At 43.4% G+C, this 27,926-nt stretch overlaps 1 protein-coding gene across 8 annotated transcripts; it reads right to left on the bottom strand.

Moving 5' to 3' along the window:
- Positions 1–4,520: 4,520 nt before the first annotated feature.
- On the bottom strand, positions 4,521–27,454 carry max (myc associated factor X). Of its 8 annotated transcripts, none has more exons than XM_014205921.3 (6): positions 27,268–27,454; positions 26,849–26,875; positions 12,944–13,063; positions 12,589–12,660; positions 7,096–7,234; positions 4,521–6,038 (listed from the first exon to the last, which is right to left on the bottom strand). In XM_014205921.3, exons 1-6 carry the CDS (start codon positions 27,301–27,303, stop codon positions 5,848–5,850), a joined length of 585 nt encoding a protein of 194 aa, XP_014061396.1. In that variant the 5' UTR covers positions 27,304–27,454; the 3' UTR covers positions 4,521–5,847. The 8 variants fall into 8 exon arrangements, with proteins under 8 accessions (XP_014061396.1, XP_014061397.1, XP_014061400.1 ...); XM_014205922.3 differs by having other exon boundaries at positions 12,956–13,063; XM_014205925.3 differs by lacking the exon at positions 12,589–12,660.
- Positions 27,455–27,926: the final 472 nt, after the last annotated feature.

The raw sequence follows: 27,926 nt of genomic DNA, 5'->3' as shown, positions 1-27,926 counted from the left end.
ACATCAGAACTACCTGGCTACCAATCAGAACTACCTGGCTACCAATCAGAACTACCTGGCTACCAATCAGAACTACCTGGCTACCAATCAGAACTACCTGGCTACCAATCAGAACTACCTGGCTACCAATCAGAACTACCTGGCTACCAATCAGAACTACCTGGCTACCAATCAGAACTACCTGGCTACCAATCAGAACTACCTGGCTACCAATCAGAAATCATCTAGGTGGACTGTCAGAACACAACACAGGAACATGTAGCTCTGTTTGTATTGGATAGGTTAACATTTAATAGTTTTTCCCTTTTATCTTTGACGCGGAACTGACAGCATTTAGCCACATTAAATCTTATAAAATATGTTCATATACACCCCCTAGAAGAATATGACACATTTTCTGACAAGCGAGCACTTAGATATGGTAATTTTCACGTCGTCATAAATTTATGTTGAGTAAGGCATTTCAGAAAATTCTATAGCAATATAGTGGAAAAGTGGCCGTGCGTTTCGACAATTAAGACACTATAGTAAATACCCCCCCCCCCCAACTCTCACTTACCTTACCTGCTAGTAGTCCCCCTATGGACGTTCTTACCCCCTGACGGATTGTACTCTGCCCCCCCCCACGGCCATTCCCCACCCCCTTTAGTCTTTACTCTTAATCTGAAACCCTCTTAAACTTTTTCAGCTAGTTGGCAATCAAATTTGCACTGATAAACGATGGGGAATAGTAGGATGCTAGTGCCTGCCAATGCATGCTGGTCCCAACCCACGTTTTGACAACTGAATGGGAACTTGCCTGCCCGCCCATTTGATCGATGCCAAATACATTTGATTGACAACTAAGAGAAATGCTAACTGGATAAGTCGTTCAAAGTTTAGTATAGTTAGCAAAGTGATTCACATTTCTTGCTAGCTAACCGAATGACACGGGAAGCATCTCTAGCTGTAGCCTACGAAAAAACAACATGACATACTCCCAGCAGCTAGCTAGCTAACGTTAGGCTCTGTGTTTTTAATCTGCTAAATAAATAGCTAGCTACATAAATAGATACACTAGCCCAGGGTGTCAAACTCAATCAGCGCACAGACCATATTGGAAAAAACAACAAATTCTCAGCCCAGACATAGCAAATTTGTCTTTACAGAAAACCGTGCAACTGCGACCCAAACTGGCCATTGTTTTATTTGAAAAAATAAGGCCCTTTATAATGTCCACAAGTATACTGAACAAAAATATTAAAAGCAACATTGTAAAGTGTTGCTTTCATGAGCTGAAATAAGATCCCACGAATGTTCCATATGCACCTTGTGCTGGGGACAAAAGACCACTCTAAAATGTTCAGTTTTGTCACACAACACAATGCCAGAGATGTTTCAAGTTTTGAGGGAGCGTGCAATTGGCATGCTGACTGCAGGAATGTCCATCAGAGCTGTTGCCAAATAAAGAAATTAATGTTCAGTTATCACAAACTGCCTCCAATGTAATTTGAGAATCTGGCAGTACATCCAAGCGGCCTCACAACTGCAGATCATGTGAAACCATGCCAGCCCAGGACCTCCACATCCAACTTCTTAATCTACGGGATCATCTGACTAGACACCCAGACATCTGATGAAATTGAGGTATATTTCTGTCTGTAATAAAGCCCTTTTGTGGGGACAAACTCATTCTGATTGGCTGGGCCTTGCTCCCTAGTGGGTGGGCCTATGCCCTCCCATGTCTACATCCCTGCCCAGTCATGTGAAATCCATAGATTAGGGCCTAATTCATTTATTTCAATTGACAGATTTCTTTATATGAACTTTAACTCAGTACAATTGTTGCATGTTGCATTTACATTTTTGTTCAGTGTGTGTATATATATATATATCTCAATATAAATATAAATATATCTATATGTGTAGGATGTTGTATATAGCATTAAAACAAGATAAATATTTGTCCATCCTTTGCTGCTATGCTTGTAGATGTGTATAATATTGTGAGCCTAATCAAAAGTATTTATAACGAAAAATAAAAATGTACCTACAGGTTGTTGTAACTTAAAACATGTTAAGTAATGGTTTTACACTGCATGAATCCCTGGTGCGGTTGAATGCAGCACTGAAAATATATTGCAGTTGAGTAGCCAGCCAAGGCTACTAATCAAATGCTGCTGTAATAGGCCTACGTGTGGTTATTCATTGTCAAACTTGAAAAACCAAACACAGACTGCAATATTTTAGTAGCCTACAGTGGGGGGAAAAAAGTATTTGATCCCCTGCTGATTTTGTGCGTTTGCCCACTGATAAAGAAAGGATCAGTCTATAATTTTAATGGTAGGTTTATTTGAACAGTGAGAGACAGAATAACAACAAAAATATCCAGAAAAACACATGTCAAAAATGTTATAAATTCATTTGCATTTTATTGAGGGAAATAAGTATTTGACCCCCTCTCAATGAGAAAGATTTCTGGCTCGCAGGTGCCTTTTATACAGGTAACGAGCTGAGATTAGGAGCACACTCTTAAAGGGAGTGCTCCTAACCACAGATTGTTACCTGTAAGAAAGACACCTGTCCACAGAAGCAATCAATCAAATCAGATTCCAAACTCTCCACCATGGCCAAGACCAAAGAGCTCTCTAAGGATGTCAGGGACAAGATTGTAGACCTACACAAGGCTGGAATGGGCTACAAGACCATCGCCAAGCAGCTTGGTGAGGTGACATTTGGTGAGATTATTTGCAAATGGAAGAAACACAAAAGAACTGTCAATATCCCTCGGCCTGGGGCTCCATGCAAGATCTCACCTTGTGGGGTTGCAATGATCATGGGAACGGTGAGGAATCAGCCCAGAACTACACGGGAGGATCTTGTCAATGATCTCAAGGCAGCTAGGACCATAGTCACCAAGAAAACAATTGGTAACACACTACGCCGTGAATATCTGAAATCCTGCAGCGCCCGCAAGGTCCCCCTGCTCAAGAAAGCACATATACATGCCCGTCTGAAGTTTGCCAATGAACATCTGAATGATTCAGAGGACAACTGGTGAAAGTGTTGTGGTCAGATGAGACCAAAATGGAGCTCTTTGGCATCAACTCAACTCGCCGTGTTTGGAGGAGGAGGAATGCTGCCTATGACCCCAAGAACACCATCCCCACCATCAAACATGGAGGTGGAAACATGCTTTGGGGGTGTTTTTCTGCTAAGGGGACAGGACAACTTCACCGCATCAAAGGGACGATGGACGGGGCCATGTACCGTCAAATCTTGGGTGAGAACATCCTTCCCTCAGCCAGGGCATTGAAAATGGGTCGCGGATGGGTATTCCAGCATGACAATGACCCAAAACACACGGCCAAGACAACAAAGGAGTGGCTCAAGAAGAAGCACATTAAGGTCCTGGAGTGGCCCAGCCAGTCCCCAGACCTTAATCCCATAGAAAATATGTGGAGGGAGCTGAAGGTTCGAGTTGCCAAACGTCAGCCTCGAAACCTTAATGACTTGGAGAAGATCTGCAAAGAGAAGTGGGACAAAATCCCTCCTGAGATGTGTGCAAACCTGGTGGCCAACTACAAGAAACGTCTGACCTCTGATTGCCACAAAGGGTTTTGCCACCAAGTACTAAGTCATGTTTTGCAGAGGGATCAAATACTTATTTCCCTCATTAAAATGCAAATCAATTTATAACATTTTTGACATGCGTTTTTCTGGATTTTTTTTGTGTTATTCTGTCTCTCACTGTTCAAATAAACCTACCATTAAAATTATAGACTGATCATTTCCTTGTAAGTGGGCAAACGTACAAAATCAGCAGGGGATCAAATACTTTTTTCCCCCCACTGTAGCTAGGACTGTGGCATGTGTCTGTACACTTTCCCTCCGCTGTGAACCGAACACACGAAAGCAGTGCAATTGATGTTGAATTCACCAATCCGAACGCATCAGGCTATACTTTCATAAAGTTGTCGACTCATTTATACTCCCTTGTGTCCCCTATTTGGCCCACAGGCCTTGTTTGACATGTGCACTAGCGTATTGGCTAGCCACGTCATGACTGACTTGTGATCATTGCCCTTCCTTGTATTGACATTCCCAGTCTTAGTTAGGTCTTCCGTTTTTTTAAATATTGAATCATTTAAACTGAAACGGTGCATCCCGAATGGGTTGTGGCAGGACACAATATACCAGGCCAGCTGTGATTTGCAATATGTTCTGGACTACAAAGAAAAGGTATTGGTGAATTATATTAATTAGCATTAAACTGGATCCATCTTCTGCCAACAATGCATTACTATACGTTACGTCATGGAATTTTGAGTCAAATATAACCTATTTTTCAAACCTCAAGTTGACGTCGACTATGGACTGTCCGTTTCATATCGGCAAAGTAGTTAAAACACAAAACTGAATGTCATCACAAATTTAACAAAATAAAAGACATTTCTCTTCAGATAAACTCCATAAATGCTTGGATATATTGTCCACTTCACTGAGGGGATGCAACAAAATACAGAATTAACAACCAACACTTTTTAAAGGATAAAATAGTTTTATTTATAGTCTCATAGTAAAGGTAGGCCTCAACTTGCAAGACAATTCTTGGCAGTATGTACAACATACTTGTAATTTCCATGGAATGGAATCAAAGATCTATCTAGTATACACTAATCATACCCTAAAGGGAAGAAAAAAAAAATGGGGAAACAAATGAAAAGAAAAAAACATTTCCTAGACACGCAAAATGCTTCTTTTTTAGTTGAGTCAGCAACATTTAAGATTTTACTGTGTAATTCACAACACATCGACTTAATTTTCTCCTCATATTGAAAAAAAAAATGGAGACTACCTTTTGATAATCCATATCTATTTCATACTTTGAAGGAAAACTACAAGTGACAAATTGGTATTTTCCAATGATTTGTGAAAATACAAAATGCATAACATTTTTTAGAGAACTTGAAAACATCCAATCAATAACCATTTTTTTTATTATTTTTTTTTATCAAGATTCCTAACTTTTGCTCTGCCACCTAAATTCATTCACTAGTTCAAGCTAAAGGACGAAATACGATACAAGTTTTGGAATCTTTTTTCATAACATCAATTATTTTCCACAAAGGGGATGATATTTAATTTCTAACAAACGTGTCAAAATGGAAAAGATCTGCAATCCTGTTGGCCTGAGGTGTGTTTAACTTTTACATCAAAGTACTTTTTTTTGTGGAAAAAAAGTACAAATGTTTTGAAGGTATGCTTCTCCAAACGACAGGGCGACTCTTCGAAGCGTGTGTATAAATTCTAAAACAGGTTCTTATCAAGATAAATTGATGAAATAAACAAAAGTATTACATGTTCTCAGTGCTTGGAGTACGCCTCCCTCTCTTCTCTCTGTAGTTTTCAGCCGAGAGAAGAGAGTACATAGTAGAGGGTACAAAAGCATTGAGTCCTTTAGGTAGTGAAGCTGCCTCATGTTGGGTTTTGGATAGTTGCTGAGAGATACCAATGCTGTGAAGTCAGAAAGGGAGAGAAAAACAGAAAAGGAAGAAAGGAACCGACAGGGAAAAACAGAAGCTTTGCACGTCCTATTCTAAAATCAGTCTACTTTTCTTCCTCCCAGCTGGCTTCCCTCCCTCCCCAGGGGATGGCGTGATGAAAGGACGTCAGGATAGACAGATCGGCAGGGATGGATGGAGTCTCCACTCTCCAGTGAGAGCACATTCAGCGATATGCAGGGAGGGCGGGAAGGAGGAGAAGAAGGTAGTGGGAATTAGAGGAGCAGTACCGACTACTGGACCAGTAACTGTGCATGCAGTACCCCTCCACGCCAGGCGTGGTGCTGTGGGCTAGCCTGTCGCTCTAGCTGGCCTCCACTCGGAGCTTCTTCCTGGGGGCGGGGGGTTCCTCTGGCTCCGACTCGGAGCTGGAGTCAGAGCCTCCGTCGAAAGCGGACACAGCGCTGCCTTTAGGGTTGGTGTACAGGCTGCTGTCTGAAGAACTGTAGCTGGCCTGGAGTTGGGTTGAACCCTTCACCTTCTCCAGGGCACGCACTGCAGGGGAGAGACAACAGAAAGAGGGAGGAGGAGAGGGATGGAGAAAGAAGGAAAATAGACAAAAGAAAAGGAAAGAGGATGGAGGAGAGAGAGCGAGGGAAGGGGGAATACAGAAAGGGGGTGGGGTAAATGAAGAGGTCAACATTTGGCCCATAAGCAGACAAACACACAAGCTACAGATAGAGATGGTCCGTAGGTACGGTAGATTCTCCATCATACTACAGACAGATGGTCCGTAGGTACGGTAGATTCTCCATCATACTACAGATAGAGATGGTCCGTAGGTACGGTAGATTCTCCATCATACTACAGACAGATGGTCCGTAGGTACGGTAGATTCTCCATCATACTACAGACAGATGGTCCGTAGGTACGGTAGATTCTCCATCATACTACAGACAGATGGTCCGTAGGTACGGTAGATTCTCCATCATACTACAGACAGATGGTCCGTAGGTACGGTAGATTCTCCATCATACTACAGACAGATGGTCCGTAGGTACGGTAGATTCTCCATCATACTACAGACAGATGGTCCGTAGGTACGGTAGATTCTCCATCATACTACAGATAGAGATGGTCCGTAGGTACGGTAGATTCTCCATCATACTACAGATAGAGATGGTCCGTAGGTACGGTAGATTCTCCATCATACTACAGATAGAGATGGTCCGTAGGTACGGTAGATTCTCCATCATACTACAGACAGATGGTCCGTAGGTACGGTAGATTCTCCATCATACTACAGACAGATGGTCCGTAGGTACGGTAGATTCTCCATTATACTACAGATAGAGATGGTCCGTAGGTACGGTAGATTCTCCATCATACTACAGATAGAGATGGTCCGTAGGTACGGTAGATTCTCCATCATACTACAGACAGATGGTCCGTAGATACGGTAGATTCTCCATCATACTACAGACAGATGGTCCGTAGATACGGTAGATTCTCCATCATACTACAGACAGATGGTCCGTAGGTACGGTAGATTCTCCATCATACTACAGATAGAGATGGTCCGTAGGTACGGTAGATTCTCCATCATACTCACCTTGCTGCTCCAGCAGAGCGTTCTGCCTCTTCAGGTCGTCGATGTCCTGCTGGTGTGTGTGGTTCTTCCTCCTCATGTACTGGATGTAGTCCGTGGCTTTGTCTAGGATCTGAGCTCGGGATGCCTGTTTGATAGATTGCTGTTGGAAACAAAAGGAAAAACTCATTTGACACAAGGCAAGGGTTGCAGTGACATCACCGACTAACCCCTCCCACACAGCTACTGTAATACTACTGCTGTTAACACTAGCCTGGTTAAACCAGACTGAATACTGAGTTCAGAGACCCTATATATAATTCTATGGCTTCTCTCTCACAACACTGGTACAGTGTTGTCTGTTTTAACCGAGCCACACTACCCCCCCCCCCCCCCGGGCCACACTACCAACCCCCCCCCCCCCCCGGGCCACACTACCACCCCCCCCCCCGGGCCACACTACCAAACCCCCCCCCCCCCCCCCGGGGCCACTATAATGCAGTCCAACAACCAGAGTCTACGCAGTGAATGAAGCTGCTAGGATGATGATGTGACATTTAAATCAATAAAACCTTCCTTTAACACTTCTGAAAAGGAGAGAACACTTTAAATCAGACTAAATCCACAACTATGCAAATAATAAGCCTGGCTGGAACAAAACTCACGAATGTGAAGCTGAATGTAAGTCAAAAATAGCTTACGGCTTACATTTCCATAATTTGACCGTTTCTCTGTCTGACACATACAAATTCATTCGTATGTTTCTATGACGAACCAGGCTTCGAGAGGAGGGACAGAGACTGATCAAGTGCCTATGCAGATCAAAATAGATTTCCCTAATTTTAGTTTGTAAAGATGTAAGCCTGTCACATATGTAAGCCTGTGTGACGAGCCCGACTTATAGAGCGGGGACACAGAGACGGCATCAGCGGGGACACAGAGACGGCATCAGCGGGGACACAGAGACGGCATCAGCGGGGACACAGAGACGGCATCAGCGGGGACACAGAGACGGCATCAGCGGGGACACAGAGACGGCATCAGCGGGGACACAGAGACGGCATCAGCATGGAATATAGACTTGATCCAGCTTCTCATAGCACAGCAATGCAAAAGCTGTGTCCCAAATGGCAACCTATTCTCATAGTGAACTAATTTAGAGTTATGACCAGAGAACTAAGAAGTGCACTATATAGGGAGCTATTTGGGACAAAGCCTTGATCCAGCTTCTCCCAGTCAGTCAGAACCACACAAAGCTTTGATCCAGCTTCTCCCAGTCAGTCAGAACCACACAAAGCTTTGACCCAGCTTCTCCCAGTCAGTCAGTCAGAACCACACAAAGCCTTGATCCAGCTTCTCCCAGTCAGTGAGTCAGAACCACACAAAGCCTTGATCCAGCTTCTCCCAGTCAGTCAGAACCACACAAAGCTTTGACCCAGCTTCTCCCAGTCAGTCAGTCAGAACCACACAAAGCCTTGATCCAGCTTCTCCCAGTCAGTGAGTCAGAACCACACAAAGCCTTGATCCAGCTTCTCCCAGTCAGTGAGTCAGAACCACACAAAGCCTTGATCCAGCTTCTCCCAGTCAGTCAGAACCACATAAAGCAATTACTCTCATTACAGCCCTAGCAATGATGAAGTCAACGAGAACACCAGACAACTCCACAAACCCACAAGCAACTTCCTGCTCACAGACATCAACCAAAGATGGTGGAGAAATGATGTGGTCTTAATCGGGCCAAGTACCATTGGAAATAAATGGTCACAGTTCCAGTCTGCTTAAGGAGTGGTTCTCCCATAGGCACCAATGCAATAGCAGCTGGGTCTGGTCTACTTAGTTCATTGACTGTAGATGAACCAGATAACAGCTGGGTCTGGTCTACTTAGTTCATTGACTGTATAATATGAACCAGATAACAGCTGGGTCTGGTCTACTTAGTTCATTGACTGTAGAGGAACCAGATAACAGCTGGGTCTGGTCTACTTAGTTCATTGACTGTATAATATGAACCAGATAACAGCTGGGTCTGGTCTACTTAGTTCATTGACTGTATAATATGAACCAGATAACAGCTGGGTCTGGTCTACTTAGTTCATTGACTGTAGAGGAACCAGATAACAGCTGGGTCTGGTCTACTTAGTTCATTGACTGTATAATATGAACCAGATAACAGCTGGGTCTGGTCTGCTTAGTTCATTGACTGTATAATATGAACCAGATAACAGCTGGGTCTGGTCTACTTAGTTCATTGACTGTATAATATGAACCAGATAACAGCTGGGTCTGGTCTACTTAGTTCATTGACTGTATAATATGAACCAGATAACAGCTGGGTCTGGTCTACTTAGTTCATTGACTGTAGAGGAACCAGATAACAGCTGGGTCTGGTCTACTTAGTTCATTGACTGTATAATATGAACCAGATAACAGCTGGGTCTGGTCTGCTTAGTTCATTGACTGTATAATATGAACCAGATAACAGCTGGGTCTGGTCTGCTTAGTTCATTGACTGTATAATATGAACCAGATAACAGCTGGGTCTGGTCTACTTAGTTCATTGACTGTAGAGGAACCAGATAACAGCTGGGTCTGGTCTACTTAGTTCATTGACTGTATAATATGAACCAGATAACAGCTGGGTCTGGTCTACTTAGTTCATTGACTGTATAATATGAACCAGATAACAGCTGGGTCTGGTCTACTTAGTTCATTGACTGTATAATATGAACCAGATAACAGCTGGGTCTGGTCTACTTAGTTCATTGACTGTAGAGGAACCAGATAACAGCTGGGTCTGGTCTACTTAGTTCATTGACTGTATAATATGAACCAGATAACAGCTGGGTCTGGTCTGCTTAGTTCATTGACTGTATAATATGAACCAGAAAACAGCTGGGTCTGGTCTACTTAGTTCATTGACTGTATAATATGAACCAGATAACAGCTGGGTCTGGTCTGCTTAGTTCATTGACTGTATAATATGAACCAGAAAACAGCTGGGTCTGGTCTACTTAGTTCATTGACTGTATAATATGAACCAGATAACAGCTGGGTCTGGTCTACTTAGTTCATTGACTGTATAATATGAACCAGATAACAGCTGGGTCTGGTCTACTTAGTTCATTGACTGTAAAGGAACCAGATAACAGCTGGGTCTGGTCTACTTAGTTCATTGACTGTAGAGGAACCAGATAACAGCTGGGTCTGGTCTACTTAGTTCATTGACTGTAGAGGAACCAGATAACAGCTGGGTCTGGTCTACTTAGTTCATTGACTGTATAATATGAACCAGATAACAGCTGGGTCTGGTCTGCTTAGTTCATTGACTGTATAATATGAACCAGATAACAGCTGGGTCTGGTCTACTTAGTTCATTAACTGTAGAGGAACCAGATAACAGCTGGGTCTGGTCTACTTAGTTCATTGACTGTAGAGGAACCAGATAACAGCTGGGTCTGGTCTACTTAGTTCATTGACTGTAGAGGAACCAGATAACAGCTGGGTCTGGTCTGCTTAGTTCATTGACTGTATAATATGAACCAGATAACAGCTGGGTCTGGTCTACTTAGTTCATTGACTGTAGAGGAACCAGATAACAGCTGGGTCTGGTCTGCTTAGTTCATTGACTGTAGAGGAACCAGATAACAGCTGGGTCTGGTCTGCTTAGTTCATTGACTGTATAATATGAACCAGATAACAGCTGGGTCTGGTCTACTTAGTTCATTGACTGTATAATATGAACCAGATAACAGCTGGGTCTGGTCTACTTAGTTCATTGACTGTAGAGGAACCAGATAACAGCTGGGTCTGGTCTGCTTAGTTCATTGACTGTAGAGGAACCAGATAACAGCTGGGTCTGGTCTACTTAGTTCATTGACTGTAGAGGAACCAGATAACAGCTGGGTCTGGTCTACTTAGTTCATTGACTGTAGAGGAACCAGATAACAGCTGGGTCTGGTCTACTTAGTTCATTAACTGTAGAGGAACCAGATAACAGCTGGGTCTGGTCTACTTAGTTCATTGACTGTAGAGGAACCAGATAACAGCTGGGTCTGGTCTACTTAGTTCATTGACTGTAGAGGAACCAGATAACAGCTGGGTCTGGTCTACTTAGTTCATTGACTGTAGAGGAACCAGATAACAGCTGGGTCTGGTCTGCTTAGTTCATTGACTGTAGAGGAACCAGATAACAGCTGGGTCTGGTCTACTTAGTTCATTGACTGTAGAGGAACCAGATAACAGCTGGGTCTGGTCTACTTAGTTCATTGACTGTAGAGGAACCAGATAACAGCTGGGTCTGGTCTACTTAGTTCATTAACTGTAGAGGAACCAGATAACAGCTGGGTCTGGTCTACTTAGTTCATTGACTGTAGAGGAACCAGATAACAGCTGGGTCTGGTCTACTTAGTTCATTGACTGTAGAGGAACCAGATAACAGCTGGGTCTGGTCTACTTAGTTCATTGACTGTAGAGGAACCAGATAACAGCTGGGTCTGGTCTGCTTAGTTCATTGACTGTAGAGGAACCAGATAACAGCTGGGTCTGGTCTACTTAGTTCATTGACTGTAGAGGAACCAGATAACAGCTGGGTCTGGTCTACTTAGTTCATTGACTGTAGAAGAACCAGATAACAGCTGGGTCTGGTCTACTTAGTTCATTAACTGTAGAGGAACCAGATAACAGCTGGGTCTGGTCCACTTAGTTCATTGACTGTAGATGAACCAGAAAAAGAGCCAGTGAGATGTCTCGCTTCATCTTCCGTCAAGGAATTCAACAAAAACAGAATTCAAATCGGTCAAGGCTGAAATGATTGGCTCTTCACAGTTTGGAATCGATTTAAATGTTGCACACCAACCTAACATCTCTGTACACTGAGGTCATCAGACAACATCTGCACGTCACCTTTAACGGTTACCTTCTAACCCTCCCCCTCCTGTCCACCCTCCTCCTGAGTTAGGGATGACTGGACGGGGGGGTGCCTGACCATAGCCTGGGCTGTTGGGCGCGCTCCGATGCCATCAATGTCAGAGATGTCAAAACAAGAGGCAGCTACAGATTTAGTCATATCTTCCTGCCGCTAGCCTGGGTCACAATATGACTATTTAGAACATCTCTTCTCCTCCCCCTCACTCCCCCTCTCCATCACTCCCCCTCTCCATCACTCCCCCTCTCCATCACTGCATCACTCCTCTCCCTTTCATGTCATAACTAGCTGTTAGTTTTGGTTAGACTGAAGGAGGTAGCTAATTTTCTGTAGTATTATTTAAAATATTGATTACAGCAACACAAACCTACATACCTCAACATATAAGATATTATAACACATTGCAATTTCATTCACTTTGTTTACCCATATTGCATTTGAACAATCCTCAGAATGATAATTCCATGACACACAGAGAGCCATGCATTTAGAGAGTGGGGACATTGAGGTTTCTGCATTATGATGATTTACATGACACTAGAAAATAATGACAGCCATGTTAACACCCCATCAACATCACATGGCAGTCTTACGTCAGATAGCGCGACGATTCCGCCTGCACTGGTCCCTGTTGAGGGACGAGCGTCGCGTAGGAGTGACGCCACCTGATGTAAGACAATGCATTACATGAGGAATAGAATGCTCAGAATGAGAATTATGATGCATTTACATGACACTACAACATTCTATGGCAGCCATGTTAGAACCCCATTAACGTTACATGAGGAATATTTCAACAATGCTATGTAACGGAATGTCTAGAATTACAACACTCCAAATTCTAAAAAGGTGTCCCAACTCTAAATACATTGCTCTGAACGCACACAACAAAAACAAGCCTTCCCTCCCCAAAAGGATCCACTCTCCCTAAAAGCGGCGGGTTTTTACCTCTCTACCAACCTTTTCCCCTTGCAAGGCGGGCACCGAGTCCCGCAGGCTGTGAAAGCTGTCTTTGATGTGATCCCTACGCTTGCGCTCCAGTGCATTGTGGTGTGCTCGTTTGTCTGCCTGCAATGAGAGAAAGTCAAGGGGGGGGGGGGGGGGTCCAGGGAGGTTAGGACTAGAGGTCGACCGATTAATCGGAATGGCCGATTTCAAGTTTTCATAAAACCGGTAATCTGCATTTTTGGACACCGATTACGGCCGACTACATTGCACTCCACGAGGAGACTGCGTGGCAGGCTGACTACCTGTTACGCGAGGGCAGCAAGAAGCCAAGGTAAGTTGCTAGCTAGCATTAAACTTAACATAATCACTAATTAACTACACATGGTTGATGATATTACTAGTTTAACTAGCTTGTCCTGCGTTGCATATAAATCTATGCGGTGCCTGTTCATTTATCATCGAATCACAGCCTACTTCTCCAAACGGGTGATGATTTAATAAGCGCATTTGCGAAAAAAAGCACTGTCATTGCACCAATGTACCTAAGCATAAACATCAATGCCTTTCTTTAAAATCAATACAAGTATATATTTTTAAACCTGCATATTTAGTTAATAAATTAATGTTAGCAGGCAATATTAACTAGGGAAAATGTGTCACTTGCATTCTGTGCAAGCAGAGTCAGGGTATATGCAGCAGTTTGGGCCGCCTGGCTCGTTGCTAACTGTGCTAACTTTCTTCCTTAGAAAGACCGTAATTAATTTGCCAGAATTGTACATAATTATAACATTGAAGGTTGTGCAATGTAACAGCAATATTTAGACTTAGCGATGCCACCCGTTCAATAAAATACATAACGGTTTCGTATTTCCCTGAAAGAATAAAGGTTTTGTTTTCGAAATTATAGTTTCCGGATTTGACCATATTAATGACCAAAGGCTCATATTTCTGTGTGTTTATTATAATTGAGCCTATGATTTGATAGAGCAGTCTGACTGAGCGGTGGTAGGCAGCAGCAGGCTCGTAAGCATTCATTCAAACAGCACTTTCCTGCATTTGCCAGCAGCTCTTCGCAATGCTTCAAGCATTGCGCTGTTTATGAATTCAAGCCTATCAACTCCTGAGATTACACTGGCAATACTATAGTGCCTATAAGAACATCCAATAGTCAAAGGTATATGAAATACAAATGGTATAGAGAGAAATAGTCCTATAATAACTACAACCTAAAACTTCTTAACTGGGAATATTGAAGACTCATGTTAAAAGGAACCACCAGCTTTCATATGTTCTCATGTTCTGAGCAAGGCACTTAAATGTTAGCTTTTTTACATGGCACATATTGCACTTTTAATTTTTTCTCCAACACTTTGTTTTTGCATTATTTAAACCAAATTGAACATGTTTCATTATTTATTTGAGCCTAAATAGATTTTATTGATGTATTATATTAAGTTAAAATAAGTTCATTCAGTATTGTTGTAATTGTCATTATTTCACATACAAATTCATGAAAAAAAAATACATAAATAATAATTAAAAAAATATATAATTACAAAAGCATTTAAAAAATGGCCGATTAATCAGTATCGGCTTTTTTTTGGTCCTCCAATAATCGGTATCAGTGTTGAAAAATCATAAATCAGTCGACCTCTAGTTAGGACTGACAGGGGGACAGGATACACACCAAGTTTCAGCGACTAACTGCCCCCATGAATCCCTACCAGCACCAGAGTCTCGTGTGTGTGTGTGTGTGTGTGTGTGTGTGTGTGTGTGTGTGTGTGTGTGTGTGTGTGGCCCGTCCAAGACTGGGCAGCCAGTTAGTTGGTGAGGCAGCTAAGGAGTTGTTCACGGAGGAACCTGACTGCCACCATAGATCTAGAATATTCATTTATCATTATATTCTACATTTATTTCAATGTTTTTGTTTATTTCTACAACTGGTATAGTAACACTGGCACAACCCCACTAGTCACTAGAACTGACCCCAGCGCAGCTGTGTTCTTCAGGGTTGACTAGAACTGACCACAGCGCAGCTGTGTTCTTCAGGGTTGACTAGAACTGACCCCAGCGCAGCTGTGTTCTTCAGGGTTGACTAGAACTGACCCCAGCGCAGCTGTGTTCTTCAGGGTTGACTAGAACTGACCCCAGCGCAGCTGTGTTCTTCAGGGTTGACTAGAACTGACCCCAGCGCAGCTGTGTTCTTCAGGGTTGACTAGAACTGACCCCAGGGTGGAGAAAGACACTAAACCCATTCAGATGAGGTGAGAGAGTGGGTGAGGGGTAAAGTGTTGACATCGTGTTTTAGTATTACAGTTCCTAATTCGCCTACACCTAACAACTAGGACTAACAAATGATTAGGAGTTCTGTTCTGGGTTAGGGCTGGTATTTAACAACTTGAGGATTTATTATTTGGCACTGTATCATGGGGGATGCATCTATATAGATGAATTTACTGATGTTGGTGTGTACTCATACAGTGAAATGAGTCTTCAGAATATCTGTTTTTGTTATGTATTGTAAAGGCCTATTGTATTTGTTACGGCCTAACAGTAGGCATATTTAGTGGTTTAGGCGTATGGCTATATATAGCCTGTTGTTCTGAACACAAACCTCATAATTATCCCTATGGTCTGCCGTCTACTGAGGATCACCTTTAGTCTCTATAGAATACACACAGAACAGACATCTTGTGGGGATCATCTACCTAACACACACACACACACACACACACAACCTCCCTCAGCCACGCCATACTGCTGCCAGGGCCTCATCTACCTAACATACAGACACAGCCCTCCCTCAGCCACACCATACTGCTGCCAGGGCCTCATCTACCTAACACACATAGTTAGTGTTCCAAATGCCTCTCTATTCCCCATGTAGTACACTACTTTTGACCAGGACCAATAGGGAATAGGGTGCTATTTGGGACAACCATAATTAGTCCATGTCTCTCTACACACTAGACTAAACAATAGAGGTTTGACAGGCTTCAGCCACCAAATAGATATACTGCACTGAGGGACTGTCAGGCCTGTCAAACCCGCTCCGTCAGGCCTGTCAAACCCGCTCCGTCAGGCCTGTCAAACCCGCTCCGTCAGGCCTGTCAAACCCGCTCCGTCAGGCCTCAAAGTTGAACGTGCATAAAATAAACCATTTCCTTCCACTGTAAAAACACTCGTAGCCTTTTGATATTTACAAGATGCTACATGACTAGGGCTAGGCCCAGAGCAGCCAGTCACCTGCAGCAAATGTGTTTCAGGCCAAGCAACAGTAGGTCCCAAAGGTCCTCGACTCTGACTCATAACCAATTACGTACTGTATATAAACCCTGGCTTGCTGATGCTGCGTATTGGCCAGTGAGAGGCTGGCCAAATTGGCACTCCCCAGAAGGAGCAGTCCTCCATAGGAATGAATGGAATTCTACAGTAAGTCAATCAAGCAAGTCTCTCCTTATTATTGGTGTCCTTTAGTAGTGGTTTCTTTGCAGCAATTAGACCATGAAGGCCTGATTCACTCAGTCTTCTCTGAACAATTGATGTTGAGATGTGTCTGTTACTTGAACTCTGTGAAGCACTTATTTGGGCTGCAATCTGAGGTGCAGTTAAATGAATTTATCCTCTGCAGCAGAGGTAACTCTGGGTCTTCCTTTCCTGTGGTGGTCCTCATGAGAGCCAGTTTCATCATAGCGCTCGATGGTTTTTGCGACTACACTTGATGAAACTTTAAAAGTTGACATTTTTTCAGATTAAGACATGAAGGTCAGTCAAAGTAATGGACTGTCGTTTCTCTTTGCTTATTTGAGCTGTTCTTGCCATAATATGGACTTGGTCTTTTACCAAATAGAATTAACTTCTGTATACTACCCCTACCTTGTCACAACACAACTGATTGGCTCAAGTTATTAGAGGAATGCATGAAGAGTCTGGGCCTAACCCTGGGGATACAGCAGCTGTCCTAGGGTCTGGGCCTAACCCTGGGGATACAGCAGCTGTCCTAGGGTCTGGGCCCAACCCTGGGGATACAGCAGCTGTCCTCGGGTCGGGCCTAACCCTGGGGATACAGCAGCTGTCCTAGGGTCTGGGCCCAACCCTGGGGATACAGCAGCTGTCCTAGGGTCTGGGCCCAACCCTGGGGATACAGCAGCTGTCCTAGGGTCTGGGCCCAACCCTGGGGATACAGCAGCTGTCCTCGGGTCGGGCCTAACCCTGGGGATACAGCAGCTGTCCTAGGGTCTGGGCCTAACCCTGGGGATACAGCAGCTGTCCTAGGGTCTGGGACATGTAGTGAGGCTCTACAGCTGTGTTCACATCTAATTTACTGATGTCGGTTAGATTAATTTAATTCCATTTTGTTAATTTCTTTCATTCTGCGATATCAATGTGCAGTTTCTCTAGAGATAAAACAGATCAAGCCCAAACTGTGCGATGTAGCAGGAAGTTGTATTTTTCAACAGGCCAATAGTCTACATAGTTTAGCGCAGAAAACAAGGTAATTAACTACAATGCCCATAATCCGTTGCGCGCCTACTTGGCCGGTCTGTGTGGGGGCAGATACGTAGAAAAGCGAGAATATGCGATCGAGAGGGATAGAGAAAAGTTGCTTGGCGAGGTATCTCTACCTGAAACGCATCTAAGTAAGGGATGGGCAAAACTGCCGGCCTATCGGATTGAGGCTGTTCTGAAGGCAAAATGGGTGGTGCAACTCAATATTAGGAAGGTGTTCTTAATGTTTTGTACACTCAGAGTATATCTAGGCTTATCTAACGACACAGTAGTGTCTGATGTCTATCGAGTAATTTCCAAATAAGAGGGAAGAGCATTGTGTCACCAGGCCCGCTGTGTCACCACGCCCGCTGTGTCACCAGGCCCGCTGTGTCACCAGGCCCGCTGTGTCACCAGGCCCGCTGTGTCACCAGGCCCGCTGTGTCACCAGGCCCGCTGTGTCACCAGGCCCGCTGTGTCACCACGCCTTCTGTGTCACCAGGCCCGCTGTGTCACCAGGCCCGCTGTGTCACCAGGCCCGCTGTGTCACCAGGCCCGCTGTGTCACCAGGCCCGCTGTGTCACCAGGCCCGCTGTGTCACCAGGCCCGCTGTGTCACCACGCCTTCTGTGTCACCAGGCCCGCTGTGTCACCAGGCCCGCTGTGTCACCAGGCCCGCTGTGTCACCACGCCTTCTGTGTCACCAGGCCCGCTGTGTCACCAGGCCCGCTGTGTCACCAGGCCCGCTGTGTCACCAGGCCCGCTGTGTCACCACGCCTTCTGTGTCACCACGCCCTCTGTGTCACCACGCCTTCTGTGTCACCACGCCCTCTGTGTCACCACGCCTTCTGTGTCACCAGGCCCGCTGTGTCACCAGGCCCGCTGTGTCACCACGCCTTCTGTGTCACCACGCCTTCTGTGTCACCAGGCCTTCTGTGTCACCAGGCCTTCTGTGTCACCAGGCCTTCTGTGTCACCAGGCCTTCTGTGTCACCAGGCCCGCTGTGTCACCAGGCCCGCTGTGTCACCAGGCCCGCTGTGTCACCAGGCCCGCTGTGTCACCAGGCCCGCTGTGTCACCACGCCTTCTGTGTCACCACGCCTTCTGTGTCACCACGCCTTCTGTGTCACCACGCCTTCTGTGTCACCACGCCTTCTGTGTCAAATGACCTATGGGAACCTCCTTCCCCTTCACACAATGTGATTGAGATGCTTAATATCAAAGATGTTTACAGTCACGCCACACCCTTACTGTACCCATGTGACCTGTCATAAAGTGACATACTGTTTAATGATGTTGCTCGAAACCCCACGGATGTGGAGGAACCAAATGAAAGCTTGGCGACCCATTACTCTACTCAAAAGAACCAAGGCTACATCCGTAACTCAGCGTTCTTTCATTTTCATAACGGGGTCACCAAACGAAATATGGGAGAAGCTCTAAAAATAAAAGGTCATTCGGACAACAGAGTGGGATAACTTCACCATTTAACTTAGTCCAGATGAGTCCGTGGGATGTTCTTGTATCCACCACAGGATGCAATAGAATATCATTTCCCAACAGTGTAACAGAATTTCAACTGTCGTACACAACCGTATAGACAAGCAAGCTGAAAGCTGGGTGGCTTCAAATGGGTGCAATAGCACACCACGAGTGGAAGGCTTTCGTATAGAACATCCATGTCACTGATGGTTGATAAGTAAGTATGAACAAGGTTCCATGTGCTCACTTATCTGGGTTGAGAGAAAGTGCCATGTAACAAAAACGTACCTCATAAAAAGACATGGGTCTTGTCCAACTTTCAGCAGCAGAGTCCAGGAACGCCCCTCTGGTGGAGTGTGCTGCCACGATGTCTAACCAGGCAAAGTGTACGCAACTCACGACTCTCCTGTGAGGAGCGGTGAGGCGGGTGAAATACCGCTACGATTAAGGGCTGGTTAGCGTGTGATGATGAAAGCACCTTAGGTAAGAATGCTGGATATGGCCGAAGCAATGCCTTAGATCCATCTTCTGCTAAACTGAGGCATGAAGGATGGAACGCAATTCTTCAAACAGGCTTGGTATTGACAGAGCTCAAATAGCTCAAGTGAAGACAGGGCCTCAAATGGTGGGCTTATCAGTGATCATAGAACAACATCTAACTCCCATGAGGGTATGGAAGGAGCTTTAGGAGGCCGTAGCCTGCTGGCACCTTTCATGAAATATGATACTGGAGGGTGTGTCCCTGGTTATGCAGCCGCAATCTGGTCAAGACCCATAGAGATGGCTGCCATAAACTTTCAATGTAGCTCGAGGTATTCCCTGCAGCCATAACCTCCTGGAGGAAAGTCAAAATATCAGGAATTGGGCAGAGAAGATAGCTATTCTGCATGGTCGACACACAACTTCCAGAACACATTCCACTTAGAAATACAGGGTTCACAAAGAAGCCCTGGTTACCTGAATTGTATCAATTACCAAGGAGGGAAATGGCTGTTCTCTAAGACAACGGTAGCTTTTTGTTTCGGTGTGTCTCAGAGTATGCGTCATTTGCCCTTTGGTATCGGCTTCGGATGCGTCGAGAGAAAGATACGTCGTGCTTCGGGGTCGAGACTCCCGCTTAAATATGTATCAAGGTCCGGGCTCGAACTCCCGCCTACATGAAGTCATCTGAATGGCACAATCAAGCATGAACTGTCAGTCTCGACGTTGGTGGACTCGGTCAAGCGAGGACCGGAAGCCTACAGCGTCGCTGAGCTCCGTGATCACAGCAAAACTACAAGCGAGGGAATGGTAAAGCTGGATCAAAGGGCTGGTGTGGCAGTCAAGCAGGGACTGGCATGACACCGCAGGTCAACAAGCAACAACAGGTATAACACACAAGGATGGAAATGCCCAACAAAAAGTTTGCTAATATGGTCAGGCACAATAACTTGATTTGATAAAAATCAACTACTAACTGCACCAATTTGAGTCGTTGAAGAATCGTAATTCCGTAACAAAGTAATCCGAAAGGGATTAATAGCAATCTCATAATGTAAAAAACAAAACTTGGGAGTGAAGAAAATACAACGCCACACTGCATTTTATAGTGACAGGTCACATGGGTACAGCGTGACTATAAACATCTTTGATATTAAGCATCTCAAATCACACGTCATGAAGTGGAAGGAGGTTCCCATAGGTCGTTGAGCGACCAATTACGAAAACGGAAGAAAACCTCCAATTGTTGCTGAGTGGAGTAAGTGTTTGAATCCCAAATGGCACACTGTTTCCTTTGTAGTGCACTACTTTTGACGAGGGCCCATAGGACTCTGGCCAAAAGTAGTGCACTATACAGGGAATAGGGTGCCATTTGGGACATATTAATAGTGAAGTAGACTAGAGTACAATATTATAGCAGAGTAACTGCCTTCCAACTAAGCCAGCGGCACCCTGCATTGTGCTGAAACTCTTCAGAACTATGTTGCATTGAGAGACAACAGGTCACTGACTACACTTCCAACATGTCATTCTGACACTCAGAATGACATGTTCCTACACAGCTAGATACTTCTGGTGCTGATACACACACAGTGTCCGTACACTATGCCCTGTTATGAGAGGTCTCATCCCTATCAGTGTGTGTTCCACATTATAACCATGTTCCTCTGGACTAGGTGGGCCCAAGTGGAAGCTATTGTTTTATAGGAGCCAGTATGTCTGGGTTAACTATGTAAAAACTAAAAAGATCTCAGATACGGGTCACTACATCTCACGTTTGAGATGCATTAGACAGATTTATATGAGGAATCGATTGGAATCTTCGACAACAAAGATTATTTTGTAGGTTGCTTGAAGGTGAGATGCGCAAAACACAGTCTAACTCTTCTCATAGTCCAATCCTGACCCATTTGGATGATACATAATTGTTTTTGAATATCATATTGTAATTTGTACTATTTGAAGATTGAAAAATATGACATAAAAGCCCTGCCTAGATTATCAGTGTACACTATGTGTTGAGAACATTCTGCAGCTAAATGTTAAGTCCATGTGAATCAGTTTGATAAAGACGAATAGCTGACAGGGGAAAAACATTACGTGCTGTTATGCAAAAGTATGTCCTGCCACCAGCATGTGCGTTTTCTTCGCCAGTATGCAACGTGGCTGCGTCATTCATTCAGCCTGCCAGCAGCCCAGTAAGTACACAGTGACCTGTCCAGTAAATATGGCACTAATCACTAGCTAGCTGAAACACACAGACAAGAATATAGATGTGAGCAGCAATGAATGGGGTTCAGAAGATGATGAAAGGACAAGATCAGTTGGATAACAAAACAAGCACTATCTTCCTGTATGTTCAATCAGTGACAGCATTACCATGTTTATCTCGCAATACCACAAGGATGACGCAAGTGAAGTTTAATGCTGTAAGTTGGTCATCTTTGAATGCAGCAGGTAATTACTCTTAACCTGTTAGGGCTAGGGGGCAGTATTTGCACGGCTGGATAAAAAAATGTACCCGATTTAATCTGGTTACTAATCCTACCCAGTAACTAGAATATGCATATACTTATTATATATGGATAGAAAACACCCTAAAGTTTCTAAAACTGTTTGAATGGTGTCTGTGAGTATAACAGAACTCATTTGGCAGGCAAAACCCTGAGACATTTTCTGACAGGAAGTGGATACCTGATGTGTTGTATTACCTTTAAACCTATGCCATTGAAAAACACAGGGGCTGAGGAATATTTTGGCACTTCCTATTGCTTCCACTAGATGTCACCAGCCTTTACAAAGTGTTTTGAGTCTTCTGGAGGGAGATCTGACCGAACAAGAGCCATGGAACGATGATGGCCCATTAGACACCTGGCGCGCGAGTTCATGTTGGGTACCCTCGTTCCAATACGTTATAAAAGAGAATGCATTCGTCCACCTTGAATATTATTCATGTTCTGGTTAAAAAAGGCCCTAATGATTTATGCTATACAACGTTTGACATGTTTGAACGAACGTAAATATATTTTTTCCCCTCGTTCATGAAGTGAAGTCCGGCGGGCTTAGATCATGTGCTAACAAGACGGAGATTTTTGGACATAAATGATGAGCTTTTTTGAACAAAACTACATTCGTTATGGACCTGTGATACCTGGAAGTGACATCTGATGAAGAGAATCAAAGGTAATGGATTATTTACATAGTATTTTCGATTTTAGATCTCCCCAACATGGCGGCTAGTCTGTATCGCAACGCGTATTTTTCTGGGCGCAGTGCTCAGATTATTGCAAAGTGTGATTTCCCAGTAAGGTTATTTTTAAATCTGGCAAGTTGATTGCGTTCAAGAGATGTAAATCTATAATTCTTTAAATGACAATATAATATTTTACCAATGTTTTCTAATTTTAATTATTTAATTTGTGGTGCTGACTTGAATGCCGGTTATTGGAGGGAAACGATTTCCTGAACATCAACGCCACAGTAAAACGCTGTTTTTGGATATAAATATGAACTTGATAGAACTAAAAATGCATGCATTGTCTAACACAATGTCCTAGGAGTGTCATCTGTTGGAGATTGTAAAAGGTTAGTGCATAATTTTAGCTGATTTTATGGTTTTGGTGACGCCTGTCTTTGAATTGGCACAACATTACACACAACTCTTGTAAATGTACTGTCCTAACATACTCTAAATTTATGCTTTCGCCGTAAAACCTTTTTGAAATCGTAAAACGTGGTTAGATTAAGGAGATGTTTATCTTTCAAAGGGTGTAAAATAGTTGTATGTTTGAAAAATTTGAATTTTGACATTTATTTGGATTCAAATTTGCCGCTCTTGAAATGCACCTGCTGTTGATGGAGTGCACCACGGGTGGGACGCTTGCGTCCCACCTAGCCCATAGAGGTTAAAGTCATTAAGGTATTGAGTTTATATAGCATACCAAGTCGGAGGTCAATTTAACTAATGGTTTATGTTAAGATTAGTGAAATAGTTTCAGTGTTACTTTGAACAAAGCAGCTAATCATTATCATATTTATTAGAGGCTATATAGCAAATCTGCAGTCAATTTCACATAAGATTTTTTACATTATTTTTAGCATTAGCATATGTGCTAACATGCATCTATAGGTACAGTGCGGCCATTAAAGACTGATGTAAGGTGTCTAAATACAAAAATCTGGAGTGAATCTGGCGTATGGTTCATGAGGAGAAGACTATCGCAGATCATCTTAGGGACGTCCACGATGACAAGCTTTAAGTTGATAGGCTGCTATGGAGTGGATTTACAGTGGTTTAAATAGACTTGTAAATATCAGCCATCTTTTGACCAATCCCTTGGGCTCAAACTAATTTAAGACATGTACCATGGGCCCATATTCAACATTTGGTGTCATTTGGACCTATGGTTCATGAGAAGATTTTTAAGTATGACACTTTTGTTTTTTAATATGTCCTAATATGCATCTACTGGTATAGTGTGGCCATATTTCAATGCATCAGCGTTATCTTCTCAAACTCTCTAGGGACTATTGTGAGTTTGGTGTTATTTGTACGTATAATTCATGAAACTACCTTTTTCAAAAAGGTATTCAAAAATGACCGAGACGGAGGAAAATCTATCCTGACAGACCTTGTAGGTCCTCATGGTGAAATGTATTGATGATGATGCGCCTCAAGGACATCATGGAACTGAAAACAATGGATACACTCTACAAGAGAGCCAAGGAAATGGTTAGGTATGTGACGGGTCATCAAGTTATAGCAGCAATCTACCTCCCCAAGCAAAGTGAGAAGAATAAGAGCACCACATTGAAGCTGCCCAGCAACACCTGTTGGGATAGTGTTGTCATCATGTTGGACAGTCTCCCAGAGGGGAAGGAGTCTCTCCAAGAAATGGCCATATCACAGTCTGCCGATATAGACAGCCCCATCAAGAGGATCCTCCTGGATGATGTATTTTGGGAGAGAGTGGTAAGCAGCCTGAAACTTCTGAAACCTATAGGACGGACTGAGAGAGACAATGCCATCCTGTCTGATGTTCAGACTCTGCTTGCAGATGTAAGAGAAGAAATCCGTACAGCCCTGCCCACTTCACTGTTGCTCCAAGCAGAGGGAACAGCAGTTCTGAAATACATCAAAAAGCGTGAAGACTTCTGCCTGAAGCCCATACACACCGCAGCGTCCATGTTGGAATCTAAGTATACTGGCAAGAGCATCCTGTCTGGTGCAGAGATCACAAAGGCCTATGGTGTCATCATTACGGTATCTCGCCACCTTGGCTTGGATGAGGGCAAGGTTCTTGGCAGTCTGGCAAAGTACACTTCCAAGCAAGGGCTTTGGGATGGAGATGCAATATGGCAGTCGTGCCAACATATCTCATCAGCCACCTGGTGGAAGGGACTTTGTGGATCTGAGGCTCATTCCCTGGTGTCTTATCCTCCAAATCTCACCAACATCAGCCGCCTCAGAGCGCAACTGGTCCTTGTTTGGGAACACACACACCAAAGCACGCAACAGGCTGACCAATACAAAGGTTGAAAATTTGGTGGCCATTCGGGCAAATTTGAGGCTTTTTGAGCCTGACAACGAGCCATCCTCAACCAGATTGGAAAGTGACAGTGAAGATGAGTCCTCAGAGTCTGAAGTTCAAGAGGTGGACATTGAGAAGCCTGAGAGGAAGACAACCAAAGCTTTAGTTTCTAGACAATCATTTTACAGATATGTTGAATGATCCCCAGATACGATGGATCATTGGGTATCATTCAATATTCCCTTTCTGTTGTTCAGTGAAATCATCATGTGTAGAGTTAACTCAATTAAAGTTCAATTTGTAACTAAATTGTTTTTTTTCTATTGGAAGGATTCAATCATTTGAAATTATGTCTACTTATGATAAGGTAAAAGGTTTATATTTCTGTCTCCATATGATATGGTTAATATATCCAAAGCAAAAATCCAATTACATTTAAATGGTATTAATATTAATGTAAATATATTCCCATTAATTCTCATTAATTCCCATCTCTGAATATTCCCCAAAATGTGCAACCTTAGTAGTGAGTACGGCCCAGTACATCACTGGGACCGAGCTCGCTGCCATCCAGGTCCTCTATACCAGGCGGTGTCAGAGGAAGGCCCCAAAAAATGGTCAAAGTTTCCAGCCACCCAAGCCAGACTGTTCTCTCTGCTACCGCACATCAAGCTGTACAAGTGCAAAGTCTGGAACCAACAGGACCCTAAACAGCTTCTACCCTCAAGCCATAAGACTGCTGAAGAAGATTGTGTAACCATTTGATTAACTATTTACCAAACTCTTTCACCGACACCCCAACACACACACCCATACTGACGCCATACACACTCACCACATACTCTGCTGCTACTGTCTATTATCTATCCTGTTGCCTAGTCACTTTAACCCTACTTTTATGAACATAGCTACCTCACTTACATAGTACATCGACTTGGTACTGGTACTCCCTGTATATAGCCATGTTATTGTTACACAGTCTTTATTCCTTGTGTCACTATTTATACTTTGTGTTTTATCTTTAACTCTGCATTGTTGGGAGCAGTCTGTAAGTAAGCATTTCACTGTTAGTCTACACCGGTTGTTTAAGAAGCATGTGACAAATAAATACGATTGATTTAATTTTCACTCTGAATCCCTAAAAACAAACCTTTCCTTACTTGACGATGCAGTCATTTATTAACTAAACAGATACTGTTGTCACCAGCCAGCTAGTAAATTCCCATTTCAAAAGCATCACATTTGCGATTTAATTGCCACTTGATGATTAAAACAGATGACCTAGAAGTGTATTTGGCAAAAGCGCATCTGGTCATGAACAGTATTCCTAGGAGAAGCTGGTTAGTATTTTTTTGTACCTATGCTTCGGCATGCTGCCGTGTTATTCAGGATTGGATTTATTCTAAATATAGCATAAATTCCGTGTCTTCAACTCCCCTTTAGCCGCGTGTGGGATGAACATACCCTTCAATACATGGATAAGATGATCTGTGCGAAAGCAAAAACATCGGCTTGATGGATATATCGCAGGCATCATGTAAAAGTAAAATCATAGTTGCCCACAGGACAAATTGCTAAGTCCTGTCCAAACCCCCAGCTACCTCCTTGCATTCTGGCTACTACTTACATCCTCCGTGTGTGTAGTGTGCAATGGTATATTCGGGTGGGGAGTATGTGGCTAGGTTTGCATGCTAGTTAACAACAAGGTTGGTTGATTTATTCTCACTCACTAAATGCAGGAAACCCTTTTATTCCGCCACAGTATCCATTCCCAACATCACTTGCTAAGCTTACCGGGAATGGCCAATGTGTATCATCTAACGTTAGCTAGCAGAAGGAAACATTTTTTTGCCAGATATGATCACGGCATAATTTCAATACATTTGATAGAATTCCAATAATTTGGATATATTTAACATTACGCACCACATTGTGATATCTCGGTGAGTCTTCCTGTAAAAAGAAACAGAACAGAAAAGTACGATTGTAGCCACAATTCCATGTAGCGTGATCTAGCTAGTTAGCTAACTTAGTTAGCAATCAATTTTACCCCCATAATTGCAGCAAACCTAATGCAAAGAATATCTGTAGCTAGCTGGTAAGTGAACATAATCCATTTCCGAGTCAGCACTGCTAGTGCTTGCTACTAGCTGAGTTAGCTAACCTTTCATGAGCTGTTGATGTTCTTGTGGATAACGTTAGCTCACTACCAGTTACTGTACTAGCCAACTAGCTAGGTAGTTAGCAACTAGCTAGCAGCCACGGGTTCATAAATACTAGGCGTTTTAAATGGCTCGCTACCTAGTCAACAAGCTAGCAAAGTAACGAAATATACATTTACTCACGTCACTATCGACTTCGATATCATCGTTATCACTCATTCTTCGGTGAAATTGTGAATTTAAAATGAAAGGATAGCTCACAACATGAAGCAAACACCTAACGACAAGGAAAATGCACAGACAGACCACTCTCCCTACAGTCAAGAACGAAAGAAATAAGACTCAACGAACACTATTTACACGTGACTGTCTCAACACAGACAGCTACTGTTCCGCAATATGCCTGCAGGTGTATGGGATTTGTAGTTTTATACGATAATAACCAATTACTCAAAACCATGAAGTGGCTTGTCTATTAACTACATTACCCACAACTGAAAGGAATGTAGTGCGTCAGAATAACGTCAAAAGCGTTCTATTTACCTCGCGATGTATGCTGGGATGTGTAGTCTAAACTGTAACTGCTACAGTGGGGCCACGATTGAGACACGTGGATCGCTACAATAGCAATATCGGCCTCTTATACTGTCAATGTTGAATACTATCTTCTTTATTTCTTTCTTTTTGTATTTAGTAACAAATGCGATATAGATGTGTAATAGGCTTTTTTTTAACCACATATCTCTTTGCTGTGTAAATCCTGCTACTGTGCTTTTCATTGCATCTACTGATTGTAAAATCGATGTGCAAAGTGTTTCCCTATTTGAAATAAACATATTTTT

This window comes from Salmo salar, chromosome 06 (genome assembly GCF_965601325.2).
Source record: "Salmo salar chromosome 06, fSalSal1, whole genome shotgun sequence".
Taxonomy (NCBI): Eukaryota; Metazoa; Chordata; class Actinopteri; order Salmoniformes; family Salmonidae; genus Salmo; species Salmo salar.
Note: the sequence above shows the minus strand (reverse complement) of the source record. Positions and strands in the feature narration are given on the sequence as shown.

Excerpts from the sequence above, each read along its gene's own strand:
- max (XM_014205921.3), bottom strand. The coding sequence starts at position 27,303 with ATGAGTGATAACGATGATATCGAAGTCGATAGTGAC. Across the intron at positions 12,661-12,943 it reads GGGAAAAGGTTGGTAGAGAG|GTGGCGTCACTCCTACGCGA; the intron begins GTAAAAACCCGC and ends GTCTTACATCAG. Across the intron at positions 7,235-12,588 it reads GAATCGTCGCGCTATCTGAC|CAATCTATCAAACAGGCATC; the intron begins GTAAGACTGCCA and ends TGTTTCCAACAG.